This window comes from Canis lupus, chromosome 33, assembly GCF_048164855.1.
Source record: "Canis lupus baileyi chromosome 33, mCanLup2.hap1, whole genome shotgun sequence".
Classification (NCBI taxonomy): domain Eukaryota; kingdom Metazoa; phylum Chordata; class Mammalia; order Carnivora; family Canidae; genus Canis; species Canis lupus.
In genome coordinates this window covers 6,473,305-6,498,992 of record NC_132870.1, presented here as the reverse complement: position 1 = coordinate 6,498,992, position 25,688 = coordinate 6,473,305, and the positions used below count along the sequence as shown (strand labels likewise).

At 40.3% G+C, this 25,688-nt stretch overlaps 1 protein-coding gene across 3 annotated transcripts in view; it reads right to left on the bottom strand.

Moving 5' to 3' along the window:
* The window catches only part of ENOPH1 (enolase-phosphatase 1), a 42,291-nt gene that overhangs the window by 5,741 nt on the left and 10,862 nt on the right, over window positions 1-25,688 (bottom strand). For all 3 annotated transcript variants that reach the window (XM_072810185.1, XM_072810186.1, XM_072810184.1), the window contains exons 2-5: window positions 15,785-15,886; window positions 7,421-7,623; window positions 4,508-4,640; window positions 882-1,005 (exon numbers count right to left, since the gene is read on the bottom strand). In XM_072810185.1, the coding sequence (XP_072666286.1) occupies window positions 882-1,005; window positions 4,508-4,640; window positions 7,421-7,623; window positions 15,785-15,886 (562 nt within the window). The remainder of the gene's footprint in view (window positions 1-881; window positions 1,006-4,507; window positions 4,641-7,420; window positions 7,624-15,784; window positions 15,887-25,688) is intronic.

Below are 25,688 nucleotides of genomic sequence, written 5' to 3'. Positions count from 1 at the left end.
CTGCTTCTTTCCTCATTCGCGATAGTTTCCTGCTGTCATTCTCTAGAGGGTCAACATTCTTACGTAGGAGCTGGACTGTGAGTTTTACATTTGGTCAAAAGTATTCTTGAAATCACTTAAATTACCAACACAGTACAGTATGTGCTGTTATGTGTGCTCAATCTTTAATAATGCATCTGCTAATGTACCATATGTAATAAAGACAGCCATTCTAGGTAAAAAAAAAAAAAAAAAAGATGTCTGTCTTTAAATAGGTACACCCTGCATGACAAGGCAAGAGGTTCAGAGCATGAGTGGTGCCCAGGGACTGAGATCACCTGAAGGAAGGTGGAGAAGAGGCTCCCACTCACTGTGCAGCAGTGCTCAGAAACTGGAAAAATGAGGCAAAAGTGCTCTGATCATTTAGAGTTCTCCTCCCCTACAGTTTTTTGTTTCTTTTGTGCTTTTTTTGCTCATCTCACTGTTAAATACATACGATTGGTCCACTATAACTTTATGTCCCTAGCCAACCATGCACCTACCCTCCTTTGTTGCCTGCATGCTCCTTCCCACAGTGACACCCCTTAAACTGTCCTTTGTTATTTTATAATTTCATCCGTGTGTGCGTGTATGTGTGTGTACAGAAGGATGGGTAGGGAAGCACAGATAAGAGTTACAGTGAGAAGATCTAGTCTTTCCAGGGCCACTCCCCCACGCACAACCCCCAACGATAGGTAAAAGGAGAGAAACCTGAATCAGCTGACTCATGGCTTCTTTTTATAAACCTGTTTCATTTTTCAAAGGTCCACACAAACTTTCTTTACAGAGGTCATGCGTCTGCAGTCCCAGGAGTATCACCTACCTGCCCTGGAGTATCCAATATAGGAAGTCAAATTACTCACCTAGAGTAACGTCTGTCAGAAACAAGATGTTGTTGGTTGAGCACCCAATGCTGTTTGCAATCTTTCGGTAACTCTCACTCTCCACTTTGTGTCCAATCTTGGTATCAAAGTGACCATCAACAAGCTGCACACAGGGAAAGAAAAGACTGATGTTATAAATACCCTTGCCACCCAACCTCTTTGCCTCTCCTCCATTTGCTCTGAAAATACTTGACAATCATATAGTGATTTCATCCCCTCAATAAATAATCCCTGAAAGTGTACTTAATAGATAACTATGCAAGCTACACAAAATAAAGATTTTATAGAAATAAACATTTGGAAGAAAACTACCAATTCAATGTATATAAAATCATGTTACAGTTTACTTCGTTTTTTGTGATTAGCATTAATTTTATTTGTTTTTATTTTTTTTTAAATTTTTTTTTTAACTTATTTATTTATGATAGTCACACACACACAGAGAGAGAGAGAGAAGCAGAGACATAGGCAGAGGGAGAAGCAGGCTCCATGCACTGGGAGCCCAACGTGGGATTCGATCCTGGGTCTCCAGGATCACGCCCTGGGCCAAAGGCAGGCGCTAAACCGCTGCGCCACCCAGGGATCCCCTAGCATTAATTTTATATTCAAAATCTTTTAGGGCAGCCTGGGTGGCTCAGGGGTTTAGTGCCTGCCTTCAGCCCAGGACGTGATTCTGGAGTCCCAGGATTGAGTCCCACATCGGGCTCCCTGAATGGGGCCTGCTTCTCCCTCTGCCTGTGTCTCTGTCTCTCTCTCTCTCTCTCTGTGGGTCTCTCATGAATAAATAAATTTAAAACTCTATAAAAAGGGCAGCCCCGGTGGCATAGTGGTTTAGCGCCACCTGCAGCCTGGGGTGTGATCCTGAAGACCCAGGATCGAGTCCCACATCGGGGTCCCTGCATGGAGTCTGCTTCTCCCTCCGCCTGGGTCTCTGCCTCTCTCTTCGCTCTCTGAATGAATGAATAAATAAATCTTAAAAAAAAAATCTATAAAAAAACAAAATCTTTTAAAATATACATATCCTGCTTTTTATTCTTAAAACCCTATTTGCATTCAAACTACTTATTGGACTGGGTTTCACTCCTAAAGACAGGTCCTAAACATTGTCCTTTTGATCCCAGAATGAGATTTCTCTAACCTGCCTCATTAATAAGCTGCTTAACTTTCAAGAAACTTTAATTTAATTATTATTATTTTTAAGGGTTTTATTTATTTATTCATGAGAGACACAGGGAGAGAGAGAGAGGCAGACACAGGCAGTGGGAGAAGCAGGCTCCCTGCTAGGAGCCTGATGTGGACTAAATCCTGGATCCTGGGATCATGTCCTGAGCCCAAGGCAGACGCTCAACTGCTGAGCCATCCAGGCGTCCCAAAACTTTTAAATATTTTTTTTTTTATTTATTCATGAGACACACACAGAGAGAGGCAGGGACATAGGCAGAGAGAGAAGCAGGCTCCATGCAGGGAGCCGGGATGTGGGACTCGATCCTGGGTCTCCAGGATCACGGCCTGGGCTAAAGGTGGCGCTAAACCGCTGAGCCACCTGGGCTGCCCCGAAACTTTCATTAAAAAAAAAAAATTTAGGGTCCCTGGGTGGCTCAGCAGTTTAGTGCCTGCCTTCAGCCCCGGGGCATGATCCTGGAGTCCAAGGATCGAGTCCCACATCGGGCTCCCTGCATGGAGCCTGCTTCTCCCACTGCCTGTGTCTCTGCCTCTCTCTCTCTCTGTGTGTCTCTCATGAATAAATAAATAAAATCTTAAAAAAAGAGATGCCGGGTGGCTCAGCAGTTAAGTGCCTGCCTTTGACCCATGGAGTGATCCTGCAGTCCTGGGATCAAGTCCCACATCAGGCTCCCTGCATGGAGCCTGCTTCTCTCTCTGCTTGTGTCTCTGCCTCTCTGTCTGTGTCTATCATGTATAAATAAATAAAATCTTTAAAAATAAAAAAATCTTAAAAAAATAAAAGTATTTTATTTAAATTCAATTAATTAACATATAATATATAATTGGTTTCAGAGGTAGAGGCCAGTGATTCATTAGTCTTACATAATTCCCAGTGCTCATTACATCTAGTGTCCTCCTTAATGTCCACTGCCCAGTTACACTGTTCCCTAACCCCTGAAACTTTCATTTTTTTATTTATTCTTATTTTGTTTTTGTTTTTTGAAACTTTCATTTTTTAATGAAAACATTTTGAAATTCTACTCAAGAGCTAGTATATAACCTTGCTGTTTTAGAAATAACTGGGATCAAATATGTAACTTGCTTATTTACTCAACATTAATTAAAATAAGTCCATTTTTAGAATCAGCTATTACGATGTGATCTTTTGAATATTTTCAGAACTTTCACAAACCAAAAACAAGCCTAAAGATAACTCAAAAACAAATTATGGTAACATTAATATTATAGATTTAACTTTTAAAAAGTTAAGATTGGTTTTATATATTCTTTCTTTCTCAAGTCTGCCTCTCAGTACATTTTTATCATTGAATTCAGTAGTTATTATTGTATAATCTATCACCTTATTGTCTGTTCCATTAGAGAGAACAAAAAAGTGTTTACATCTGTATTCAGAGGAGATACAAATATTTGTACACCAATAGTTAAAGGGTTTTATTCCTGATTTAAAATTTGATTTAAGCTAAGATAAAACACAGGAAAATACTAAAATGAGAATATGACAATCTCCAAAGCCAAAGTGTTCTCTGTACATGGCAGAAGTTCAATAAATATTTATTTAAAAGATAGCTGCCTGAGTGACCTACTGTACATCACTTAGTTGTGCCTGTATTTGGTTGGCATTTCTTCAAGTCCTAAATGCCTTCCCTTTTTGCAGTGCCTGCCCCATCCTCCAAAGGGCGCCACAATGGTGGGACAGAGGAACTAGCAGGAATTTTTTCATCTGTAAGATTAACAGGTGGCCTTAACGTATCACCATTTAATAACCGCCCCCAGTGCTCTTGTAGAAGAGTGAGGTTTCCACTAAAATAAAATTTGTTCTCTCTCCAAAATCTCAGAAACAAATGAATCTACCCTGTACTCAGCTTCATTAAAGAAGTTTATGTGTGCATGTTTGGATGGAGTATGTGCCACTACTGTACTGCTAACCTGCTACTTTAAACAACCAAAAGAAGTGGGCCACTAGTTCATCTGAGTTGACAATTTTCTAATGCTGGCAAGACAGCTGATTTATAAGCCAGTTCATATCTTATTAGCTGTATTACATATATCTATATGTACATATATTACATTTACATAGACACACACATATATATTCCTGACCCTGCCCCTCCTCCTGCCATTCCCAGACCTGCCAATGCAGCTTTGCTAGGAAGCAAGACCCAGGGAGCTATACTTTTAACACACTCCCCAGGTGATCATTATTCACAACGGCTTAAGAACCGCCAATGCCAAAACTAAACATTTTACCCTTCTCCTTCAATGTATTCCCTAGTTTATTTATTTCTCTTTACCACCTCCTTAGCATACATAAATGCAATGATCTGAATGTTGATTTGGCTTATAACTGTAGGATATCCCTTTAAGATTCATTATTTCATGCTTTGATAGCGTCAGAAAAACAAAGTAATCAGGTGACCTACCTCAAGAAGATCTCCTTCCGTAGAATGCCCAAATAATAGCTTCTGGGCCTCTACACTCCCTGAAGAATAGATATACACCTTCATTCCAGCCTCTCTCCATTTCCTGACTGCTGGAACTACATCTTCAAAGAACCTAGAGGAAAGACCACCAAGTTCAAATGCAGGAACACGTTATCTAGCCAGGTGAGAACCAGTCAAAATAGTTCTAACAGGGTTCTTTTATTTGTGCCCAAAGGGTGACCATGGGAAGCACCTCCAAGAGACTGCAAACTGCTGCCTATCTAACAAGCTTATCATCACTGGAGTTCCAGGATCCCCGCAGATTAGAAGCAACAATTTAGGTGGAGGGGAGAACAGTTTTTGACAGGCAGCCACACTCATGACAGTAAAGAGTGGGTCACAAATAAGAGATGAAATAAGTGGTTATTGAAATTCCCACTAGAAAAAAAAAAGTAGCAATTATATAATTTTCCATGTAATTCATGATAAGAGGTTAAATTATGTCTGGTGTGCCTTCAGAAAGCATGGAAATACCTTTAAAAAGATTTCCTCACAGACAATGAAAAGAAAACCATTTGAGGGTTCAAAGCTATTAATGTTTGATTAGCTAGAAAATGGAACTACATTTCTTGAGAACCAAGAAAACCTAAAATTTTACAATACAGAAATAAATGACATAACAAATCTATTAGAACACTATGTCATCTCGCATTAGCTTACCAGCAAACAGGGTCTAGCTTTTCTGACTCCTGACACTAAGGCCTGCTTCCCAGTTCTACAGGGTCTTCCATATTTGGTGGTGAAACTGTCGCAAAACAGGTGAAAAGAGAAGCACAAGGAACTTGGAATGTGGAACCAGTCATCTTTAACAGATGAACTGGAAAATGTCAGCAAAGTCTCCTACTGGCTAAAATAGCTTAATATATTCCACTAATTGAAGGAAAGAAATCAACTAGTTTGAAACCAGCACATACACCTGTGGGTTACTCTGTGCGTTTTCTGCAATCACAGACAGGATTCTTCCACGTTGAACTGTGCAGATTTTTTTGTTCCAATGCAGGGCTTAGAAGTCCCTGGTTTTGTGATTAAGGAAAGTCTGAGAGAAGGAAGGACTGACTAGTCCGAACATCCTCTCTTGCCTCCACTCTTTTGTGTTTTACAAAGTAAACTAGCAGATATTACCAGATGACTGGCCTATCCTGAAATCCTAATGCAGCCTTTAAAAAGTGGAAGCCCCCTAGGGCGTGTGGGTAGCTCAGTAAGTTCAGGTCACCCAGTCCTGGGATGGAGCCCTGCAGAGTCAGGCTCTGTGTTCAGCAGGGTGTCGGCTTATCCCTCTCCCTTTGCCCCTCCCCCTGCTCGTACATGCGCATCCCTCGCAATCTCTCTCTAATAAATAAATAAAATCTTAAAAAATATATATATGTATATATATTAAAAAGGAAGCCCCTTGTAAAGTACATAAAGGAATGGCATCTCATTTGACAGGAAAAGAAATGCAGCAACTAAAAGTAGTCTTGAATCTTAGGGTGTACATCAGGCAATGGCTTAAAATACTTAGTGGCACTGTCTTATTAAGAATTTCTGAGGGATCCCTGTGTGGCGCAGCGGTTTGGCGCCTGCCTTTGGCCCAGGGCGCGATCCTGGAGACCCGGGATCGAATCCCACATCGGGCTCCCGGTGCATGGAGCCTGCTTCTCCCTCTGCCTATGTCTCTACCTCTCTCTCTCTCTGTGACTATCATAAATAAATTAAAAAAAATAAATAAAAAAAAATAAAAAGTTTAAAAAAAAAAAAAAGAATTTCTGGGCAAAAAAAAAAAAAAAAAGAATTTCCGGGCAGCCTAGGTGGCTCAGCGGTTTAGCACCCCCTTCAGCCCAGGGCATGATCCTGGAGACCCGGGATCGAGTCCCACATCAGGCTCCCTGCATGGAGCCTGCTTCTCCCTCTGCCTGTCTCTCTCTCTCTCTCTCTCTCTGTGTGTCTCTCATGAATAAATAAATAAAATCTTTAAAAAAAAAAATTCTTAGCAGGGCACCTGACTGGCTCAGTCAGTAGAGGATACAACTTTTAATCTCAGGGTTGTAAATTTGACCCCCATGTTAGGTGTAGAGACCACTTAAAAATAAAATCTTAACAAAAAAATTCCTTAGCAATACAGGACTCATGAGTTTCCTTCAACAGGAGGGCTCCCAGGAACACCACAACCAAGAGTCAGAGGGTCTGTGGAAGTTGCTGTAACAGCACAGGACAGTGATACCCCTGACATTTTGAGTAACCCTAAAAGGACACGTAAATAATTTCAAAGCATTCTTACTTCTGCAGCAGAGCAGAAAGCAGGTAATCTGACAGTTCTGAGAAACAGCTGAACAGTGCTGTCACTTGGCTATTAAAGATCAAATATGGGCAGCCCCGGTGGCGCAGCGGTTTAGCGCCGCCTGCAGCCCAGGGCGTGATCTGGAGACCCTGGATCGAGTCCCATGTCGGGCTCCCCGCATGGAGCCTGCTTCTCCCTCTGCCTGTGTCTCTGCCTCTCTCTCTCTCTCTCTCTCTCTCTCTGCATCTCTATGAATAAATAAATAAAATCTTAAAAAAAAAAAAAAGATCAAATATGACCAAGCTCAAAGAAGTCGCCATTTTCTAGGTAGCTGTTTTAAACCGGGCTAAAAGTCCTCATCCACCCCACAAAGCCAGGCACGCTGCTCTGGGGAGCTTAGCTGGGTGGAACGCTTTATCCTGGCTTTGAAAAAAAAAAACAAACACCTGCTTGTTAAAATAAAAAGAATGTTGATTTTATCTATTTTACTAATTTACTAATCACACAAACAACATTGGAGAGAGCGAGCCAGTGGAAAAATGTATTTGGTTTCAGGGCTGGTGGAATGTTTTAGAGTTACTTGAGCAGCTACATACTCTGCTTTCATGCGTCCAGCTGCGAATGCTGCCCTCCACATGTGGCCCTGCAGCTGTTTCAGTGCTGTGGTCTTTCGGTCCAAAGACATCTGCCAGCACACATTATCCACCACAGCCTGGATCATCTGCGGCAGGTCATCTGCTCCATTCCCAGATGCGGCAGGGATGGGAACAGCCCCATCCAGGTGGGAATCCTCTTCAGCCTTTAAGTCACAAACAACACGAAATTTGTTTACTTGTTTTTTATAAAGATCACTTAAGATCTGAAAACCCAGCCGATCAACTTTCTCCAACTATCATTAACATCTAGCCCTGTTACTTACATTTTGGGGGGCTGATATGAATGCTTCCTAAAAGAAAGTGACTTATAATTAATAAATTACTTTGCTTTTCCTATATTGTTATAGCTGAAATTTAAATGGAGAGGCAGGGATCCCTGGGTGGCGCAGCGGTTTGGCGCCTGCCTTTGGCCCAGGGCGCAATCCTGGTGACCCGGGATCGAGTCCCCCGTTGGGCTCCCGGTGCATGGAGCCTGCTTCTCCCTCTGCCTGTGTCTCTGTCTCTCTCTCATCTCTCTCTGTGTGACTATCATAAATAAGTTAAAATAAATAAATAGGCATGTTGTACATGAGAAGAGACAGCATACAATGATAAAATGATATAGTAAGACCCAGTGTGTCGATTCACTTACTAGGATCAACAAACCAGGACTTTAATTAAATCTGGTCATTTTCTCTGTCCTATAATGAACTGAGGAATAAACAAAGAAAATGTCAAATCAGTTTATGCCAAAGATGGCAGAGGAGTAGATCTTAGTTTCGTCTGGTCCCAAGAATTCAACTAGATAGCTATTAAATCATTCTGAACACCTGCAAACTCAACCAGAGTTCTAAGGAAAGAATAGCTGCAACTCTACACATAGAAAAGAGACCACTTTCGGCAAGGTAAGAGGTGTGGAGAAGTGAATCCGAGGCGATATATGGGAAGATTAACTGCAGGTGGAAAAGACTCCGGCAGCTGGCACTGAAAAGTGACAGAGCAGTCGGGGTGAGGGATGTCCCTGCCAGAAAGGTGCTCAGGTGCCAAGCGGAGCAAAATCCTAGGTGGGACAGTGTGGCTTCAGGATCCTCGGGATCACAGGGGGGCTGGGAAGGGGGGAGAGGGGGAGGGAGGGCGCCTGAGTGTGGCATCGGAGAGTTCCCAGGCATTGGACCAGGGAAGCCAGCTGCAATCAGCGAGCCCAGGAGTGGGCCCTCAACTCCAGGTCTCCATAAACATCAAACCACAGCAGGGTTGGCGCAACTGCTCCCAGAGCAAGGGCCCAGGCAAGTGGCAGAACCTTAAAACCCTTCCCTTCCTTCTCTGGGAGGAGCAGCACAGCAGCATGCCAGAGTTTGGACACCTGAAAGGGGGTTGCGCATCCCTGAGACAGAAACGCTCAGTCACAGGCGAGGTGAGCAAGGAAGGTGGACGGGGAACACGCAGACAGGGGCAACTGATTCCTTTTCCTAGAGGGTGAATTGAGGGGTGGGGGGTGCGAGCTTTCAGCTCTGGGGCTGGAGAATGGGAGGCCGCCATTTTCACTCACATCCTCTAAAGTGGGGTGGAGAGCCTTCAGGGAACCAAAGGCACTGTAGAGCAATCTGAAGCAGATTACAGAGCCTGGCCCCTGTCAAGCGCAGTTTCACATGGGGCAGACACCTGAGAATCAGTGCAACAGGCCCCTCCCCCAGAAGATCAGTAAGAACGTCTGGCCAAGACCAAGTTTACCAATCACACAGAATTGCAAAACTCCAGCACTAGGGGAAAATAGTATACAGAATTAATGTTTTTTTTCTCCATGATTCTTTAGTTTTTCAGTATTTTTTTTCTTCTTTCTTTTTTCAACCAACTTATTTTTATCAACTTTTTAAAAAAATCTTTTTTAATTTTCATCTTTACAGTTACATTTATCTTTTCACTGTATTTAATTTTATTTTTGTATATACATAAAAGTTTTTCCTTCTTTACAATTTTGGGATGCAGTTTTTTCTAACAGACCAAAATACACCGAGAATCTAGTATATGGCTCTGTTCTCTTCACCTGTCATTTCATATCGACTTTTTTTTTCCCATTTTGTTAGTCTTTTTTAATTTTCATCTTTACAGTTATATTCTAACCCTTCAATGTATTTATTTTTTTCTTCAATGTATTTAATTTATATTCCTTTATTTTTGTCTCTTAATTTTCATTTTTACAGTTTCATTTTATAGTCTATCCATTCATTGTATTTTATTTTTTTGTACATATATGTTTTTCTTTTGTTACAATTTTGGGATCTAGTTTTCTAACAAAAAGACCAAAATACACAGGATACAGTATGTTGCTCTATTCTGTTCAACTGTCTGATTATATTCTCGCTCTCTTTTTTTTATTTTTTGGTTTCAGGTCTCTTCTGATTGGTTTAATGTATATTTCCCTGGAGTCCTTTCCATTTTAGTATTTTGTTCTGTCATTCATCTATTCTTCTCTGGACAGAATGACAAGACAGAAAAACTCATCTCAAAAAAAGAGAAAAGAGGAAGTACTGATTGCCAGAGACCTAGCCAGTATGGACATAAGTAAGATGTTGAAACTAGAATTCAGAATAACTATTATAAAGATACTAGCTGAGCTTGAAAAAAAGTAAAGAAGACACTTGAGAATTCCTTTCTGGAGAAATAAAAGAACTAAAATCCAATCAAGTTGAAATAAAAAAGGCCATTAATAAGATGCAATAAAAAAATGGAGGCTCTAATTGCTAGGATAAATAAGGCAGAAGAGCAAATTAGTGATATAGAAGACAAAATGATAGAGAATAAAGAAGCTGAGTAATAGATAAATAACCACTGAATCACGAGGGGAGAATTCGAGAGAAAATTGATACCATAAAGCAAAACAGTATTAGAATAACTGGGGTCCCAGAGGAAGAGGAAAGAGAGAGAGGAGCAGAAGGTATATTGGAGCAAATTATAGCAGAGAACATTCCTAACCTGTGGAAGGAAAGAGGCATTCAAGTCCAGATAGCACAGAGAACCACCAATAAAACCAATAAAAATAGGTCAATACTCCAACATATAATAGTGCAAATAGTTACAAATCTCAGAAACAAAGAAAATCCCGAAAGTAGCCTGGGAATAAGAGATCTGTAACCTAAAAGGGTAGAAATATTAGACTGGCAGCAGACCTACCCATAGAGACCTCGAAGGCCAGAATGGACTGGCATGATATATTCAGGGTACTAAATGAAAAAAATACACATCCAAGAATACTTTATGCAGCTATGATGTCTTTCAAAACAGGAGAAGAGATAAAAAGCTTCCAGTACAAACAGAAAGAAAAGAATTTATGATCACCAAACAGCCTTACAAGAAATATTAAAAGGGATCCTTCAGGAATCCCTTGGGTGGCTCAGTAGTTTAGCACCTGCCTTCAGCCCAGGGTGTGATCCTGGAGTCCTGGGATCGAGTCCCACATCGGGTTTCCTGCCTGGAGCCTGCTTCTCCCTCTGCTTGTGTCTCTGCCTCTCTTCTGTGTGTCTCTCATGAATAAATAAATAAAATCTTTAAATAATAATAATAATAAAAGGGATCCTTCAAACAAAGAGGGAGCCCAAAAGTTACATACACCAGAAAAGCAGAGATAATATACAGAAACAGTGACTTTAATAAGTAATACAGTGTGGGATCCCTGGGTGGCGCAGCGGTTTGGCGCCTGCCTTTGGCCCAGGGCGCAATCCTGGAGACCCGGGATCGAATCCCATATCAGGCTCCCGGTGCATGGAGCCTGCTTCTCCCTCTGCCTGTGTCTCTGCCTCTCTCTCTCTCTCTCTCTGTGACTATCATAAGTAAATAAAAAAAAAAAAATAAGTAATACAGTGGCACTAAATTTGTTATCTTTCAATAGTTACTCTAAATGTAAATGCACTAAATGCCCCAATCAAAAGACATATGGTATCAGATTGATATGCTGTCTGCAAGAGACTCACATTAGACCCAAAGATGCCTCCAGATTGAAAGTGAGGGGGTAGAGAACCACTTGTCATGCTAATGGACGTCAAAAGAAAGCTGGGGTGGCTTTTAGATTTTAAACAAATTAGATTTTAAACCAAAGACTGGGGATGCCTGGGTGGGTCAGTGGTTAAAGCATCTGCCTTCGGCTCAGGGCGTGATCCTAGAGTCCTGGGATTGAGTCCCATATCGGGCTCCCTGCATGGAGCCTGCTTTTCCCTCTGCCTGTATCTCTGCCTCTCTCTGTCTCTCATGAATAAATAAATAAAATCTCTTAAAAAAAAAATAAATAAATAAACCAAAGACAGTAATAAGAGATGAGGAAGGATACTACACATCATAATTAAACAGTCTATCCAACAAGGAGATCTAACAATTGGGGCAGCCCCAGTGGCCCAGCAGGTTTGGCACTGCCTTTGGCCCGGGGTGTGATCCTGGAGACCCGGGATCGAGTCCCATGTCAGGCTCCCTGCATGGAGCCTGCTTCTCCCTCTGCCTGTGTCTCTAACTCTCTCTCTCTGTGTCCCTCATGAATAAATAAAATCCTAAAAAGAAAGGAAGGAAGGAAGGAAGGAAGGAAGGAAGGAAGGAAGGAAGGAAGGAAGGAAGGAAGGAAGGAAGGAAGGAAGAAAAAAGAGGAGAGAGCACAACCAACATCAAAGAAATACAAACAATTATAAGAACATATTATGAGCAACTATATGACAACAAATTGGGCAATCTGGAAAAAAATGGATACATTCCTAGAGACATATAAACCACCAAAACCGAAACAGGAAGAAACAGAAGATCTGAACAGACCCATAACCAGTCCGAAAATTGAAGCAGTCATCAAAAACCTCCCAACAAACAAGAATCCAGGGTCAGATGGCTTCCCAACAAAATTCTACCATTTATTTTTTTTAAGATTTTATTTATTTATTCATGATAGACATAGAGAGAGACAGAGAGAGAGAGGCAGAGACACAGAAGGAGGGAGAAGCAGGCTCCATGCCGGGAGCCCGACGTGAGACTCGATCCCGGGACTCCAGGATCGTGCCCTGGGCCAAAGGCAGGTGCTAAACGGCTGAGCCACCCAGGGATCCCAACATTTATTTTTTTATTCATGAGAGACACACAGAGAGAGAGGCAGAGACATAGAGGGAGAAGCAGGCTCCTAACAGGGAGCCCAATGCGGGACTTGATCCCCAAACCTGGGATCACACACTGAGCTGAAGGCAGACACTCAACTGCTAAGCTATGCAAGCATCCCTCTACCAAACATTTAAAGAAGAATTAATATCTGAAGTTGTTTCAAAAAACAGAAATGGAAGGAAAACTTCCAAACTCTTTCTATGAAGACAGCATTACTTTGATCCCCAAACCAGACAAAGACCCCCACCAAAAAGGAGAATTACAGACCAATATCCCTGATGAACATGGATGCAAAAATTCTCACTTAAATACCAGCCAACAGGATCCAACAGTACATTAAAAGGATTATTCACCACAACCAAGTGGGTTTATTCCTGGGCTGCAAGGATGGTTCAACATCCACAAATCAGTCAACGTGATATGCTACATTAACAAAACAAGAACTATATAATCCTTTCAATAGAGGCAGAAAAAAGCATTTAACAAAGTACAGCATTCGTTCTTGATTAAAACTCTTCAGTGTAAGGAGAGAGGGAACATACCTCAATATCATGAAAGGCATCTACAAAAAGCCCACAACAAATATCATTCTCAATGGGGAAAAACTGAGGCCTTACCCCTAAGATCAGGAATATGACAGGAATGTCCACTATCATCACTGCTGCTCAACATGGTATTAGAAGTCCTAGCCTCAGCAATCAGACAACAAAAAGAAATAAAAGACATCTGAGTCAGCAAAGAAGTCAAACTCACTTTCTGCAGATGACATGACACTCACTAAAGACTCCACCCCAAAACTGTTAGAACTCATACAGGAATTCAGTAAAGTGGCAGGATATAAAATCAATGCACAGAAATCAGTTGTGTTTCTATATACTAACAATGAGACAGGAGAAAGGGAAATTAAGAAATCAATCCCATTTACAATTGCACCCAAAACCGTAAGATACGTAGGAATAAGCCTAACCAAAGAGGCAAAGGATCTGTACTCAGAAAACTACAAAACCCCTGAAAGAAATTGAGGAAGATACAAAGGAATAGAAAAACGTTCCATGCTCATTGGTTTGGAAGGACAATTATTGTTAAAATGTCTATGCTACCTAGAGCAATCTATACATTCAATGCAATCCTTATCAAAATAGCATACATTTTTCACAGAATTGGAACAAATAATCCTAAAATTTGTATGGAACCAGAGAAGACCACTAAAAGCCAAGATTGTTAAAAAAGAAAACCAAAACTGGTGGCATCACAATTCCGGACTTCAAACTCTATTACAAAGCTGTAATCAAGACATCATGGTACTGGCACAAAAATAGACACATAGATCAATAGAACAGAACAGGGAACCCAGAAATGGACCCCCCGACTCTATGGTCAACTCATCTTTGACAAAGCAGGAAAGAATATCCAATGGAAAAAAGTCTCTCCAACAAATACGGCTGGGAAAACTGGACAGCTACATACAGAAGAATGAAACTGGACCGTTTCCTCACACCATACACAAAAAACAGACTCAAAATGGGAAGAAAGACCTAAACATGAGACAGGAATCCATCAAAATCCTAGAGGAGAACACAGAACGCAACCTCTCTGACCTCGGCTGCATCAACTTCTTGCTAGGTATGTCTCCAAAGGCAACAGAAACAAAGGCAAAAATGAACTATTAGGAACTCATCAAGCTAAAAAGCTCTTTGTACAGAAACAGTCGACAAAACCAAAAAACCAACAGAATGGGAGAAGACATTTGCAAATGACATATCAGATAGAGGGCTAATATCCAAGATCTATAAAGAACTTATCAAATTCAACACCAAAAGAACAAATAATCCAATCAAGAAATGGGCAGAAGACATGAACAGACATTTCTCCAAAAAAGACACAGAAATGGCCAACAGACACATAAAAAAAGTGCTGAATATCACTTAGCATCAGGGAAATACAAATCAAAAGTACAGTGAGTGGGGCACTTGGGTAGCTCAATGGTTGAGCGTCTGCCTTTGGCTCAGGTCATGATCCCTGGGTCCTAGGACCAAGTCCCACATCAAGCTCCCCACAAGGAGCCTGCTTCTCCCTCTGCCTATGTCTCTGCCTCTCTCTCTGTGTCTCTCATGAATAAATAAATAAAATCGTAAAAAAAAAGTACCATGAGATACCACCTCAACCAATCAGAATGGTGAAAATGAAGAAGTCAGGAAACGACAGATGTTGGTGAGGATACAGAGAAAGGGGAACCCTCATTCATGTTGTTGGGATCACAAGCTGGTGTAGTCACTGTGGAAAACAGTATGGAGGTTTCTGAAAAAATTGAAAATGAGCTACCCTACAACTCAGCAATTGCACTACTGGGTATTTACCCCAAAGATACAAATGCAGTGATCTAAAGGGGCACCTGCACCCCAGTGTTTATAGCAGCAATGTGTACAAGAGCCAAATTAAGAGCCCAGATGTCCATCGATAGATTAATGGATAAAAGATGTGGTGTGTACACACATACATACACACACACACACACACACAGAGGAATACTACTCAGCCACCAAAAAACCAAAATCTTGCCATTTGCAACAACATGGATAGAACTAGAGGATATTATGCTAAATGAAATAAGTCAATCAGAGAAAGACAATATGGTATCACTTATATGTGGAATTGAAACAAAACAGAGGCTCATGGGGGCAAAGAGGAAACATAAAACACAACAAAATCAGAGAGGGAGACAAACCATAAAAGACTCTTAATCATAGGAAACAGACTGAGGGTTGCTGGAGGAGAGGGAGGTGAGAGGATGGGGTAACTGGGTGATGGACAATAAGGAGGGCACGTAATGAGCACTAGGTGTTATATAAGACTGATGAATCACCGACCTCTACCTATGAAGCTGATAATACATTATATGTTAATTGAATTTAAACAAAAATTTTATTTTTTTTCAAGTTTTTATTTATTTCTTAAAAAAAAAATTTTATGCGATCAAAATGGCTCCAGGGAGAGGCAACTATAAAGACAGTAAACTGCCATGATCTTGTCGTTTAATGAAGTAGTGTGAATCCCTAAGCAGGTAAGTCGCTACCACTTCCACGTCCTGTAAATCCAGAATGCTTATTTTACAATATGTTTAGAGCACATTCTAAGTCTCTAGGCATCCTCAATTCTCAGACACATGGGAATGTAGAAGCAATGGAAGAGAAATGGCCCAACCTGTTTCCTCAAAAGACTGACATCCTGCTGGCACTCCTCTTCTTCCCAGTGTGTCTGCAGATACTCTTTAACATTTTCTTTGATGTAAGGAAATAAAATGTCCTAGATAAACAAGTTAAAAAACAAAACAAACGATTAGCTTTAGTCATTTAAGTTCAACAATCTCATTTTTGCTAACTGGAGCAAGTAAGCCACTGAAAACTACATTGGGAATATGAAATATCTGCTGTGCATATATGAGTGAAACAGAATCAAAGGGCAATAAACAAATGAACTAGGTCAAGAGTCAGAAAACTATGGCTTGAGGACCAAAATCAATCTACCTCCTGCTTTTGTAAATGAAAGTTGTTTTTTTAATTTTTTTTAAAGTAAGCCCTACACCCAATGTGGTGCTTGAACTCACAACCCTGAGATCAAGAATCACATGCTCTACCGATTGAGTCAGCCAGGCATCCCCTATAAGTGAAGTTTTACTGGAAACAGCCACACTCATGTGGTTACAGCATCAGTGGCTACTTTGGGGCCACAATGGTAGAGTTGAATATTTGTAACCAAGACCACACGGTCCATAAGTCTATTTGTTTAGCCCTTTATAGAAATAATCCAGACTCCTAAACTAGGTTGCTAGACCACAGGTCCTTGAGGGCTGGGATCAAGTACACCTCGCTCATAGCTATATCGTTGATACACACAGTATTTGGCATAAGGACATGACTCAAATATCTGCAAGAGTGGTGTCCATGCACAACAAATGCTTTAAAAAAAATTTAGCACCATAATTCTTTCTTGTTAATCAGACTACCTATAGAACACATGTAAGACAGTGACGGGCAAGACAACTCAAAAATAAATACCCTGTCAGTAATCCATACGTTGGCAAGGTGATTTCTTTTAGGTCAAAATTTTTATTTACTTACAATTGAGCATATGTACCTTTTCAGATCAAATGTGGCACACTCAATAATTATTTCAGTGTCCACTAGAGGGCATGGAAAAGAGAATCAAAAAGAAAAAAATAAATCTGAGTCCCTTTTCTCAATAAGCTTAGGAATCTAGTGGGGGGACAAGAAGATGGCAGGCAAATGAAGACTTGCAATGTGGTGCAATGGGTGAGACAAGCAGAGGAGGAGCAGAATGTTGTACAATCCTAGAGTGTGATGACTGCAACAGTCTTAGCAATAACCCATCTAAAAAAGCAGAAAATGAATACACTAGGAGTGTAGACCCCAAGTATACAACTCAGAGGTCTTATATTTTAAGGAAAACCATATAATCAAGTAGAGCTCAAGGAATCTGTGTATTTAAACTCATTCACTTATTTATTTATTCAAATATTACTGAATGCCCTTTATAACTTCCAGTTACAAAATAAATAATTCACAGGGATATAAAGTACAGCAAAGAGAATATAGTCAATAACACTAATAACTTTGTATGGTTATGGATAATTAAGCTTATTGTGATCATTTCCTAATGTATAATGTATATGTCTCAGGTTCCAATGTCCACCTGAGACTAATATAATAGCGTTTGTCAACTATATATCAACAACAAAAAAAGAAAAATGAATGAATAAATAGTAGGGCTGAAGCATTTACCTCTCTTCATAATACATTATTCAAATTTCACCTGCCCTAGTAAAAATAAAGAAGTCATTCAATTTTGCTGGTTCTCATGCGGCATCCCAGGAAGTAATGGATCATTCCCCATGTTCAATAGTATACAACAAGTAAACTGTTCGGCGTACTTGACAGAAGAGTCTTGTTTAAGCTCAATAAAAACTCATTCCTGATCTCAAAGAAGGAAAATGAAGAGCTGAGACTGACAGCTTGCTTTTTCTCTAAGACATTCCTTTTCCATACTGATATACTTCTGCTTTTCTTTAAATACTTGGTTTTCTCATCCTGCCCTACATCGTGACCCTCCTTATCCTTCCTTTCACCTACTTACTCTGCCCCACTCATGTACTGTGGTAGGACGAAAGCTGCTCCCCCTGCCCCACTCAAGCATGCCCTCTGAGAGGATGGAGAAAAACTGAAGATTTTGTGCACACACAGCCAGTCCTCTCCTCAGCACATACCACAAACTCTAACACATGTGCACAAAAAGGAAAGTAGAAAAATGTTTATTGCAGCACTGGGTGTAACAAAAATCAATGGAAGCAACTTAAATCTTCATCAGCTAGAGAACAGATAAACTCAGCTATATTCATTCATATTCTAAATCAATATATAGCAGTTAAAAATCAATGTACTGAAATTATAATAACAAACATGAATATAAACTCTAATATAAATAAACTAACAAAATGAGAGGTACTCAAGAATCTGCTATATCTAATATTTCATTTCTTTAAGATCTGAAACAAAATAATATAAAATCTAATTAGCTTTGTGGTGGGTTCATGGTCATTACATTAATCCTTTTTCTTCCTTATTTAAAACGTCTCACAATTAAAAAAACAAGCCAATTTTGATCCCTCATCCTCTACCTGCTTCTTTCTCACTTGGTCATCCTCCTCCAATGTCCTATCTCCTTCCCCAACTCTCAACTGGAAACATTCCAGGGAGTGGGGGATGTTGGTTAGACTCAGGGCCTCCCAATAACTGAAAAGTCGAAATACTCAAAAGATATAAAAACACAATGGGGCATCTGGGGTGGCTCAGTGGTTGAGCATCTGCCTTTGGCTCAAGTCGTGATCCCAGGGTCCTGGGATCGAGTTCCACATTGGGCTCCCCACAGGGAGCCTGCTTCTCCCTCTGCCTGTGTCTCTCCCCCCCTCTCTATGTCTCTCATGAAAAAATAAATACAACCTTAAAAAAAATTTTTTTTAAAAGAACCTTAAAAAAAAAATGCATGCAGTGCTACAGACTACCTTGTGCTTCACAAAGCCCAACTTCCCATATCCAGTTTTACTAGTCCCAAAAACAATTTATGAAGAGCCTGTGAATCCTGAGAGCCCAAGTCCTTCACCTCTGGGGGAGAAGAGAAGAGTACAGACTCTAGGCAGTATGCTAGACTGGGTCCTACCTTTTGCCTTTTATTGCTGTGTTCAACTTAACTTCTCCAAGCCTCTGTTTTCACATCTGCTAAATGGGAATGATAGTACCAAGCATGGTCATTGTAGCAATCAGAGATAGAAAGCACCTAGATCTTACCACTTACTATATTCTCCAGCACAAACAAACATTTAAACTGGGCAAGGATCACCTTTGACCCAAATTTAGTAATAAATAATAGCAGAGAAGTTCCCAGAGGATAAATCACAAGGACAATCAATTCATACGTTCAACTTTTACTGAGGACCTACTGAGTGCCAGACACCTCTGATAACTAAGTTATGAACACAGCCTCTCTCCTCAGAGGACTCACAGAAATAAAGGGTGCAAGGTTTTAAATAATTGTAAACTTTTAGGAAAAGCTTTAAAAGTTAGAGATTAAGGCAGCCTGGGTGGCTCAGTGGTTTAGCACCGCCTTCAACCCAGGGCATGATCCTGGAGACCCGGGATTGAGTCCTGTGTCAGGCTTCCTGCATGGAGCCTGCTTCTCCCTCTGCCTGTGTCTCTGCCCCCTCTCTCTGTGTCTCGTGAAGAAATAAATAAAAATAAAAGTTAGAGATTACTTCAGAATTCCTGATCATCCAATTTGCCCCTTTCCCCTAGACCTAAAACTACCATCTGCACTGAGTAAACACACAAGCTTGGCAATGAAGGCAGAACTTAGTATAACCTGTGGAGTATCAAGACTACTTGGGACTGACATGATAGCAGACTTCGACTTTAGTGCAAAAGTGTTATTGCATCATATAAAAGTACATGGCGCAAATAACTAAATCATGAAGATTTTATCCTCTTCTTTCAACATACTTTTTGAGCAACTTTTTTTATAAGATAAATAAAATGCCTTCAAGTTGCTTATTTTTTAAAGAACCAATAATTATATGAATTGTATGTGTTTTGATAATGCATAAGAATGCTCTAATAAAAACAGACTTTGTAAACCTAATGTTTATCACCCAACCCTACCCATTGAACATTTTCAGGCTTTAAAAGTAATTCCAGGGAACCCTGGGTGGTGCAGCGGTTTGGCGCCTGCCTTTGGCCCAGGGCACGATCCTGGAGACCTGGGATCAGGTCCCACGTCGGGCTCCTGGTGCATGGAGCCTGCTTCTCCCTCTGCCTGTGTCTCTGCCTCTCTCTCTCTCTCTCTCTCTGTGTGTGACTATCATGAATAAATAAAAATTTAAAATAAAATAAAATAAAATAAAAGTAATTCCAGAAAAAACTGTGACGACAAATGTTTTAACTTCAGTCATAAGCCATCTATGGGTAATTCCAGAATATTATAGTATTAAAAAATGCTGCAATAAACCCAGGGTTCTATAAATGTGTGAAATACTTTGGTCCACCAAGCACCTAAGGCACTGATATAGTTAAGTAGTACACATAACAAAAGACCATAAAACTAAATAAGAGTATTCATCTTTCAGGAGACTATGGTCAAGGTCCACTAAATGCTGGAGGGGATACTATAGAAACAGGAATTTTATTATTCCACGTAGCTCACTGGTAACTTTCTGAAAGAGCCCCATTAAGGCTCCTGAAGGGCCACAACATTTCTGAACATCTAATTAAAGAAGGCACCTCATTAATGTTTAGAAGTCCAAATATGGATCTGCTCTACGGTCAAGTGATTGTTTCAATAAAAAGGTCATAGAATCAATAAGAATAAAATAGTTGCTGTAATGTTTACCCAAGTCTCCTTTGAGGAAAATGGATAATAAAAAGGCAATGGGTAATACTTAGAGTACTGCTATTTAAAGAAACTATTTTAAAAGCCTTCCACCGAACCACTACAGCATAACAAATGATTTCAAGTATTTGAGAACTTCAAACTTTTTTATCCAGGGGTGCCTGCCTTATTTCAAATAAAAATGAAATAAAATATTTTTAAAAGTAAAAATAAACAAATAAAACTTTTTCAGCCAGAAGATTAAACAACACAAAGGCAGTATTGATGGACTATTTTTCTATTAATCTCAGAAGTAGAAAGCAAAGGAAAATTAAGTGGCTTGATGGGTCTTAGAAACAAATCACATTCTCTAAATAAGAAATAAAACAGGTTACAAATATACTACATAAACCCATCCTAAGGAATATCTAATGCACAGAACAAAATCGAGGGGAACATGGCTATTTACAAAGTTTCTCGCTGGGTCAGGAAATTGCAAGGAAAAAACTTTTTTGCATGACTATTTTCTGCAATGACAGTATATAATCTTTGTAATTGAGGTATAACTGACATATATTAGTTTCAGGTGTACAACATAGTGATTTGTTATATGCATATAATATTGTGAAATGACCATAAGCCTAATTAAACATCCATCACCACAAATTTTTTCTTGTGATGAGAACTTTTAAGATCTACTTTCTAAGCAACCTTCAAATATACAATAACAGTATCATTAACTATAGTCACCATGCTGAACATTACAAGCCAGGGCTTAATTATTTTATAATTGGAAGTTTGTACCCGCTTGGACACTTTCAATGATGGGAATTTGCTACTTCTTGGAGTGGTCCAATGCCATCTGTCAGACACCTTCAGCAGTTGTGGTATTAAAATTGCTCCTTAAATATCCTTCCTGAAGACCATACTAGCAACTACCAGAAGTTTCGTGCTCTCATTGCTATATGGGGCCACAGAGGCTCTATCTTCAATGGGGCAAGTAGGGACGTAACCCTTCCCCTTGGAAAGCAGAAGCTTTTAGGAATGAACATTAGATTTCATCATCTACATTGAAATTGAATTAATAAATGCATTGCTAGATAAGAAAAATTATCTTCTAAATCCTATTAAGGAGATCAATTTAAGAAAGATAAACTATAATTAACTGCAATGAATCACATCACACAAGGAAAGGTTATCATTACAAGGGGCTAGTAGCTGGGATATGGTTTTAAAAAGAGGCACAGGGACACCTGGGTGGCTCAGCAGGTGAGCGTCTGCCTTTGGCTCAGGACGTGATCCCGGAGTTCCGGGATCGAATTCTGCATCGGGCTCCTGCATGGAGCCTGCTTCTCCTCCCTCTGCCTGTGTCTCTGCCTCTCTCTGTGTGTCTCTCATAAATAAATAAATAAAATCTTTAAAAATAACAATTAAATAAATAAATAAATAAATAAATAAATAAATAAATAAAGGGGGGATCCCTGGGTGGCACAGTGGTTTAGCGCCTGCCTTTGGCCCAGGGCGCGATCCTGGAGACCCAGGATCGAATCCCACATCGGGCTCCCGGTGCATGGAGCCTGCTTCTCCCTCTGCCTGTGTCTCTGCCTCTCTCTTTCTCTCTCTCTCTCTCTGTGACTATCATAAATAAATAAAAATTAAAAAAAAATAATAATAATAATAAAAAAGAAACACAGAGACAGATATCAGTATCTCTGGAGTTTCAGAGAAGGTAACCTGATTGCCCTAGAGTTCTAGCCCCTAAGCAGTGGAAGGAAAATGGAAGGAACTGACTTGGTTTTTTTTTTTGTACCCCAGAAAGAGAGCAGGGAGAGAAGCTTAAGCAGGCTCCACGTCCAGCAGAGAGCCCAACGCAGGGCTCAATCTCATAACCCTGAGATCGTGAATCATGACCTGAGCCAAAACCAAGAGTCAGAGGATTAACCATTGAGTCACCCAGGCACCCTAACAATTACCTTTTTGAATCCACCTGCCATCCCTATGAGGTGACCCCTCTGAACACATGAAGAAGCTGAGGTCCAAAAAAGGTTTCACTGCTGGTATAGAAGTAAAGGCAGGATTCAAATCCAGGCTATCAAAACCCATGCCTAAGCCTATCCAACTCTGTGGATGGATGACTTCAGGGAGCACTTCTCACTGGGACCACCCAATTCCCTGGATCTGGTATTCTCTACAGAAATTTCTAATAAACCTTTGGTTTCTCAAATACATTTGTATTAAGAAAATGGGAGATTTGGGTTTACGGGGCAGTTCTGTAACATTTATAATAAATAGTAGCAATAATACAAGCAGTTATAGTAAGAGTGGGAGTAACTGCCAACATTTACTGAGCCTTGTTTTGTTATTCCAGGCACCTCTATCTATAGTCAATCTTTAGTGACTTCATCTAATCTCAAGATTTTAAAAACTATCTATTGCTGATGATCCTCAAATCCATAGCTTTAGCATGGACCTTCTCCCTGAACTACCAAGCACTCTAAATTTATTCAATGAATTAATGAATGGTCTAAAAGATCTCATTTCAAATCTCATAACCCTATGAAACAACTGCTATTATTTCTTCCATTTTTATACACGCATATAAAGGTTAAATACAAACAGACTACAGTAACAATTTATCAATCGGGTCTTTTTTTTCTTTTTTTTTGGTTTGAAGAGCCAGATCCCGGAGTTTCATCCTCCTGGCTACAGGGATCTAATGAGCTTAACTGAACCTACAAGGCCTAGCCCACGGGTTAGCCAGCCTCTTGGAGCATACCAAGTGAACTGCCCAACACTGGCCTGACCATGGCTCCTCTCCAAAGTCCCACCCAGGTCCCACTGCCATGATTACCATTAGTTTCCAAATTATGAATCTTAGTGTCTCTTTACTCAGTGAAGGGTGTCAGTCGCACACTTTTTAGACTTAAAGAACTTGTTAGAAGGTCACATAATCAATTATTGAAAAAAATAATCAAGTTAATGCAGCCCTCATGTACACACCCTGAGGACAAAGAATCCTCCTTTTCTGTATTGAAGACTTCTGTCTTTGAGAAGAAATCCACGCTTCTGAAATGGAGTCCCCTGGGAAGAGGTCCCGGGAGGCCCCAGGAAGGCCTCTGAAGACAGGGCTACTGACTATCCACACATACTTTACAACAGGAGTGATGGAGAACTGGATACAACAGGCTCACAGAAGGCTGGCTTCCTCATCCCTGACTCCCTCCCACCTCCACCAAAGCCAATTTTGAAAATTAAAAATTGAGTTAATAAATATGAAAATCCAAAGTATCACACAGAAATAAGCTTTTACTATAAAAAGAATGTCTTTCTTTCTTTAGTTAAGGGGTAACATGGGGGTAAGCTGTAAGAATGGAAAATTTTAAGAATCATCATACAAGGGAGGACTTCTCAGAGCTAAATACAGGTTGTCCTTAAAAAGTTTATCTGGGGGCAGCCCGGGTGGCTCAGTGGTTTAGCGCCGCCTTCAGCCCAGGACCTGATCCTGGAGACCTGGGATCGAGTCCCACATCGGGCTCCCTGCACGGAGCCTGCTTCTCCTTCTACCTGGGTCTCTGCCTCTCTTTCTCTCTGTCTCTCATAAATAAATAAAATCTTAAAAAAAAAAAAAGCTTATCTGAGCAAGAGAGAGGCCTACCTACATATTTAAAAAGTGTTGTATATTATAATTGGTGCCTGGGGAGTAGATCAGACTACATTTCTTTGAATAATCTCAATTATTGTATGCATTGGAAAAAGTCAGAAGGAACGTTCACCAAATTCTTAATGGTCACTCTAGGTGGCAGGAGCAAAAGAAGACATTCACTCTCTAAGCTATATTCTTCTGTAATGTTTGCAATTTATAATTCCTCTATCCTCACAGTAACAGATATAAGTTTACATAGGTTAATAATTTAGCTTTTCAACTTAATTTTAGTTGTTAATAAAATTTCTATCTGTCAGGGTGCCTGGGTGGCTCAGTGGTTGAGTGTCTGCCTTTGGCTCAAGTTGTGACCCCAGGGTCCTGGGATGGAGTGCTTCTCCCTCTGCCTCTGTCTCTCTTCCTGTGTCTCTCATGAATAAATAAATAAAATCTTTAAAATATAAAAAATAAAACTTCCATTTTTCATGATTTTTTTTTAAGGTAAGCTCTACCCTCAACGGGGTTTGAACTTAAAATCCTGAGATCAAGAGTTGCATGCTCTTCTGGCTGAGCCATCCAGGCACCCCTCTTTCATAGTCTTTAATGTCCATTTTTAGCTCATTTCTTCTTTGGACTTCTAGGTTTTAGAAATGTTGGATTATGGGATCCCTGGGTGGCGCAGCGGTTTGGCGCCTGCCTTTGGCCCAGGGCGCAATCCTGGAGACCCGGGATCGAATCCCACGTCGGGCTTCCCGGTGCATGGAGCCTGCTTCTCTCTCTGCCTGTGTCTCTGCCCCTCTCTTTCTCTCTCTCTGTGTGTGACTATCATGAATAAATAAATAAAATCTTTAAAAAAAATTAAAAAAAAAAGAAATGTTGGATTAATAGAAATTCTAATGTCACCCTGGAAACACTGCAGTTAAGTTGCATGTGTTCAAATAAGTAGCATCTTAAGGAATTCTGAAATAGCAAGGATAGCAGAGGCTAGGAGAAACTTAATCTCAGCCATGCCCATTCTGGAATGCATCATACCACCATCACAAAGCATCGACTGAATGCCTTATGTGATTTTGAATTTCTAGGTTTTAGATTGTACAGGGTCCCAATCAATTCATATGTACAATGTTTAGCTATATAACTGTAGGCCATTACCCTAATAACCTACCAGGCTTTCTATCTTATAAGGAAATTAAACAGATGCTATTAAAATTTTAAAAAGGGGTGCCTGGGTGGTGCAGTTGGTTAAGTCTGCCTCCGGTCCAGGCCATGATGATCCCAGAATCCTAGAAATGAGCCCGCATCTGGCCCTCTGTTCAGCGAGGGTTTGCTTCTCTCCTCTGCCCCCAGCCTCCACTCATGCACGCTCTCTCTCTCTAATATATAAATAAAGTATTTAAGGACACAAATACAACACAAAACAAAGGCAGCACATGCTGCAGCGGCAAATGCATGGCCCCATAAAAATGTGAGGACTCTAAAATTCCTGCCTAAACAAAGTTCTTTAAGAGCAGAAGTCAAGTCTTACCTATGTAT